Source organism: Bison bison, unplaced genomic scaffold, assembly GCF_000754665.1.
Source record: "Bison bison bison isolate TAMUID 2011002044 unplaced genomic scaffold, Bison_UMD1.0 scf7180017864068, whole genome shotgun sequence".
Classification (NCBI taxonomy): domain Eukaryota; kingdom Metazoa; phylum Chordata; class Mammalia; order Artiodactyla; family Bovidae; genus Bison; species Bison bison.
The window spans coordinates 2,565,467-2,571,466 of NW_011494640.1; the positions used below are offsets into that span (position 1 = coordinate 2,565,467).

At 45.5% G+C, this 6,000-nt stretch overlaps 1 protein-coding gene across 1 annotated transcript in view; it reads right to left on the reverse strand.

Moving 5' to 3' along the window:
• SYNC (syncoilin, intermediate filament protein) overlaps positions 1-6,000 on the reverse strand; it is an 18,081-nt gene that overhangs the window by 7,399 nt on the left and 4,682 nt on the right. Inside the window, exon 2 of the mRNA XM_010836920.1 lies at positions 1,940-3,113. Coding sequence (XP_010835222.1) covers positions 1,940-2,896 — 957 coding nt within the window. The 5' untranslated portion in view covers positions 2,897-3,113. The remainder of the gene's footprint in view (positions 1-1,939; positions 3,114-6,000) is intronic.

The following is a 6,000-nucleotide window of genomic DNA, read 5'->3' on the forward strand; positions in this document are numbered from 1 at the left end:
AAGGAGAAGCCACCACCAGAATCTCGTGCACTGCAATTTAGAGTAGCCCCTGCTCACTACAACTAGAGAAAGCCTAAGTGCAGCCAAAATACTGCAGCCAAAGACCCAGTGTAGCCAAAAATACATTTTTTAACTGAAAAAAGAGCGAGGATCATGTTAATCCCTCTATTAAATATCTTTAAAGAGCCAACTGACCACTGAATAAAGTCCAAACTCCCTAGGCTGGAGTTAAAGTCTAATGGGATCCGCCCTGACCTACCTTCACAGTTCAACTCACCTCTCAGTTTTTCACCTGCAGCCAAGTTACTAATTATATTTTTATATCTATTGGATTAAATAATATGTTAAAATTACCTTCACCTATTTCTCATAAGTGGCTATTAGAAAATTTAAAATGATATTTGAGGCTTGTATTATATTTTTGTTGGACAGCACTGGTCTAGATCTTGCCTATACTTCAGTACTTAAATAACTCTTCTGTTACAGGTTCTCTGATTTAATCCATGGCTAAAAATAATCTCATTATCCCATAGCACTCTTATATGTACCTCTCTTAAATCACATGTTACTTCCTACCCTGGGTTCCAGTTATTAAAGTAACATCTGATTGAGTATCAGGTGTTAAGAAGTTATTTGTTTATGCAAAAATAATTAGCACCCTTTAAGTAGATTATGATCCAATAAAAAAATAGTGCAGTGGAGGTGGGGGGCAGTGTTGGTGAGTAAGTATGTATAGTTTGAAGGCATTCAATACCATGACCCCGAAACCCTATTCTTTTCGTAATATAAGCTATAGAAAGTTTGACAAAATCTTCAGTGAAGTGAATGCAGCCATTTTCAACAGAGGACATCTTCCTTATGGGTAAGTCAAAATCTGGGATTTTTAAGTTCATCCAAAAAATGTGTGTTTCAAAAGACAAAAATACTGCTCTGAAAAGCACCACAGTGTGGGCTTCTCATGGCGCCCAGCAGCACAGAAGTCAGCACTTAACTGATGCAGACTCTGAGCCTGGTGGCAGAGATAAGTAAAACATACTCCCTACCTTCTGAAAGCTCAGTCTGTGGGGGAGAGAGAACTGTTTATGCACTTAGTGTTTAGATCCCATTTTGTTCTAAAAGGGATTAGGACTGGCTCACAATCAGAAATAGCTTGAATACGGTTGAAATGGTGACAATGCACAAAAAAGGAAAAGGAGGGATAGAGGTTTATAGATTTCATCCCAGCTTTTTAAGACTGGAAAACTTCAAAGCAGAGATGAGATAGGTGGGACATGAGAGTGAATACCGGGGAGGGGGAAAGAATGTATTCTATCTGGCCTCATTCCCTCCTGTTCTATCTAAACCCAAGGGCGATTCACTCAGAGTCGGAAAATGGTGCTGTGGAAAGAGCACTGAAATATTTGGGGTTGGTCAGACTAGAGTTCAAATTACCCCGACTCACTGGGCCTCAGCTTCCTCATCTAAGAAAAATGATAATAGTTGACTTGGAGGATTAATGGAAGATCACTGGTGTAAAAGTGTCGTGGAAACTAAGAGTGCAGGTTAACTTTCAGCCCTAGCAGGCCTGAATGAATGAAATGGAAAATGGCTTAAAGAAGTGAGTGACTGGCCCATGAAACAAATTGCTTTTCCTACCTATGCTAGCCTGGTGGCTCAGGTGGTAAAGCATCTGCCTGCAACGTGGGAGACAGGTTCGATCCCTGGGTCAGGAAGATCCCTTGGAGAAGGAAATGGCAACCCACTCCAGTACTCTTGCCTGGTAAATTCCATGGACAGAGGAGCCTTGTAGGCTACAGTCCATGGGGTCGCAGAGTCAGACACGACTGAGCAACTTCACTTCACATATGCTAGCATCCTTCAGTCCAAAGACATTTGGCCAGGTCCCCTTTTCCTCTCTAGACTAAAAGACTGTCCTTCCTCCCACGCCCAGTGGGCCTACCCGGTACTGCTGCACCTCCTCATCCCGCTTTTGCCTCACAAGGGTGATCTGGTCCTCCAGGTTCCTGTTTTGCAGGTGGAGCTTCTGGGCTTCTGCCTGCAGTGGTCTCAGGGCCTCCTTCATCTCCTGGATCTCGGCCTGGGTTTTCTGCAGAGCTTTGGCCGCAGCTTCTTTCCTCTCTAGGAGCCGCAGCAGCTGAGGCTCGTACTCCTCCTCCAGGCCCTGGCGGCTCTCTGCCATGAGGCTCTCGAACTGGGCAGAGAGCCGCCGGCTCTCCTGGAGAAAATGCCCATCCCTCTGACTCTGAGGTGCTTCGAGCTGTTGCCGTAACTGCTCCTTCTGCTTCTGATAGGCCTCCCGGAGCTGGGTTAGTTCCTCTGAGAGCTGGGCCGCCCGGGTGGTCAGCGCTTCCCGGAAATCGGCGAACTGGGCCACGTCCTGCCGGCGGCACTCCAGCTGGTACTGGTAGGCCACGCACTCCTTGGTCACCTTGAACAGCTTCTGCTTGACCTGCCGGATCTCCTCCCTCAGCCCATCCCTCTCGAGCTCTGCCTGGGCGTGCTGTTTGTAGGCAGCCAGGATATCCCGGTGGACCTGCTGCACTTCCTGCAGGGCAGGCTCCCGGAGCAGCACAAGCTCATGGATGAGTTGATCCCTCTCCTCTTCCAGCTGGGCCACGGCTTCAATGCACTGCTGGAAACGCCCCTCCAGCAATTCCAGGTCCTCTATGCTCAGGCTCCCCTCTGTGCTGGGACTAGGCCCGGCTTGGAGGCTCTCCTTGGGTTTAGACTTCGCCTCACTCAGGACCCTGTCTCCCCCATGAACTATCTGCTCTGGGCTTGCGGTCTTCACGGGCTCTTCCACATATAACACCCCCTCCAGCTTCACCGGCTCTTCCACATATAAAGCCGCCTCCGGCCTCACTGGCTCCTCCAGGTACAGGGCTTCATCTGGCATTCTGGTTTCCTCAATGTGCAGCGTCTCCTCTGGCGGTTCAGTTTCTTCCACGTACAGAGCCTCATCAAGGTCACCTGTGTCCCCCAGGCAGAGAATGTCCTCTAAGTTCAAGGTCCCCTCCAAAGACAGAGTAACTTCTGGGTTCCAGGTCCCCAGCTCATACAGGGATGCAGAGTTCTCCTCTTGAAGAGGAGAAATGACCTCTGGCCTTGTTGCCCTGCAAGAGAAATGACAAGGTGAGAGGGTGGTCACAGTCCTGGGAGGGTTTGTGACCGCAGCTGCCAGGACACAACCCTAGCCAATAGCAAATTCTCACATCTCGGAGGGCAGTCGTCCGCCCCCTCCCTTCATTGATCACCACAACACAGCCTATGGCTTAGCTCTGACACCATCCCCAGGAGGTAAGTGTTGAGTCTGCTTCCGTACCATCAAAGGACAGGAACCCACACCTGAGCCACTCTGTGTTCCATCATAAGAAAGTTCTAGTGTTGAGGTAAGACCTTCCCCACAGTTTTCACCTGGACTTGAGTCTTCTTTCTAGAATCAGATACTCTAATTTCTTTTCCATGTCAGTTCTTTGAACACTTAAAGAGAGCTGATTTAGCCCTACCGTATAGCACAGGGAACTATATTCAATATCCTGTGATAAACTATAGTGGAAAAGAATATGAAAATATATATATGTGTATAACTGAATCACTTGGCTGTGCAGTAGAAATTAACACAACAATGCAAATCAACTACTCTTCAATAAAACATTTAAAAAACAAAGGGACTACAACCACTGGTGGTCCAGTGGTTAAGAATCCATCTGCCGACGCAGGGGACAACGTGGGTTCAATCCCTGGTCCTAGAACATTCCACATGCCATGCCACAACTACTGAAACCTGCTGCAATGAGAAACCCACACACCTCAACTGGAAAGTAGCCCCCGCTTGCCGCAACTAGAGAAAGCCTACACACAGCAGCAAACACCCAGCACAGCCACAAATGAATAAAGAGAACTGATTTATCCTTAACTATTCCATGCCCGCCAAGGTTTCCAGTACCCTCCTCATTTGGGTTACTTCTTACAGGTTCCAAGTTGATTCATTATCTCTTGGGGATACGTATAGGAAGCAGAATCCAGGTGTACTCTGAGCAGTGAATCTCTGGACCCTATATTCCTACTGATGTAGTCAAGATGCCCTTAACATAAAGGGCAGCTCTATCATATTCTTTTTTTGACCACACCATGCAGCATGTGGCATCTTAGTTCCCTGGCCAGGGATCAGACCTGTGCCTCCTGCATTGGAAGTGCAGAATCTTAACCAATGGTCACCAGGGAAGTCCCTCTTATTCTTCATAAATGCTGAGTTTGAGTAAAATCCTTAAGACTTTTTCACAGCAAATGCTTTAAAACCATATCTCTCGTTCCTGTAAAACCTCATCTTTGAACTGGCCTATCCTTCTAGCCTGTCAGATGCTCTTGAATTCAGACTCTGTGCTTCTAACACATGAGCCCCTTAACCCAGCTTCAGCTGCCTGCTAGCTTTCTTGGTTCCTGTTGAGGAATGCGCTCCTGCTGCTTTGGCTCTCAAGTGGCTTTAGGCTTTTCTGTTTCAGTTGGATCTCTGAGCAATTCTTTGAAAATATAAAATACTCTGGAAATAATAATAAATTACACTTTTAAAGGTCCTGTTATATGTGCCAGGCCCTGTTCTAAATGCTTTACATATATTGATTCATTTAATCTTCATAACAATTCTATGAGGTGGTTACATTTATTATTAACATTTTACAGATCAGGAAATGGAGGTTAAAGAGATTAAGTAATTTGTTCAAGGAAACAGGTACTCAGAGAGTGCCAGTTATAAAACAGACTAAATTTGAATAAAAAACTTTTTTGGATAGAACATGTAAATGAAAAGCCTCACATATCAAACAAAGAATTTGATTTGTATTGGAAAGGTTTACTTGTGTCCAGGTTTTAAGCTCTATTTCTTAGCTCCAGGTTCCCAATAAAGACTATTTTTATTCTAAATCATTGTGTCCTCAGTCCTCTCTACACCCCAGGAATCCCTGGCTTCCCCTTTGTAACCCCTGATGGCTCTCGGGAAACCACAAAAGTGTGGCTTCACCAGGCCCCAGACATCACTGGCCTCATTCAACCCCAGTACCTCTGCCAACACCTAAAGCTTGAAGACAACGATCACCTAGTCCATTCACTTCCCTTTACCAGACATGGAGTGTTTTTGTTTTTTTTTTTCACCTAAAGTGCCAAGCATCAGGTGCCAAGTAACACAGTTACTTGACTCAACTGCCAACAAATTATCCTTCTCTCTGAGCTTGTTACACCTGTATTCTCCAGCTCAGAGAAATATATCACTGTATATCAGGCTGTATATCAGTGTTGTTTTTTTTTATTGGATATAGTTGATTTACAGTGTTGTGTTACTTTCTGCTGTACAGCACAATGACTCAGTTATACATCTATTTACGTATATACATATATATATATATATCCACTTGAAGATTCTTTTCTCATACAGGCCATTACATGCCGGGAGCCAGCATATTGCATACTGAGTGCATATTGCATATTGAGTGCAGCACTTTCCACAGCATCATCTTTTAGGATCTGGAATAGCTCAACTGGAATTCTATCACTGCCGGGAGCCAGCGTGAGGAGCTCCACCCATGACAAACGTCATGAGGAAGGAGGCTTGGCATACGCAAAAGCGGGATCGAGCCTCAGGAGTCCCCCTGGAAATTCTCGAGCATTTACACCCAAAACCAGAGTCTGCCTACTTTCTGCTTTGTGCTTTCACCTACACCTCTGACTTTACGGGGGGCTGTCCCCCACTACCTCTCTGAAAAAAGAGATAGCTTACAGCTCCAGTTAATAATTCCTGGGTGTGACAGTGTTTAACCTACAAACTCCTTTGGAAATCCTCTAGCCTGCCTGAATAGGTTTTTCCAGCCACATGTGATTGTTCAGAGCCTCCCAACTGTGAGAGGCAGGAGATGTTCTAAACTGTCTAAACACAGATTCTTTTGAGTAGTTAAAAGATTGATTAGAAATTGTATTGGTGAAGGGTTTTTCACTTACTGGGCCAATGTT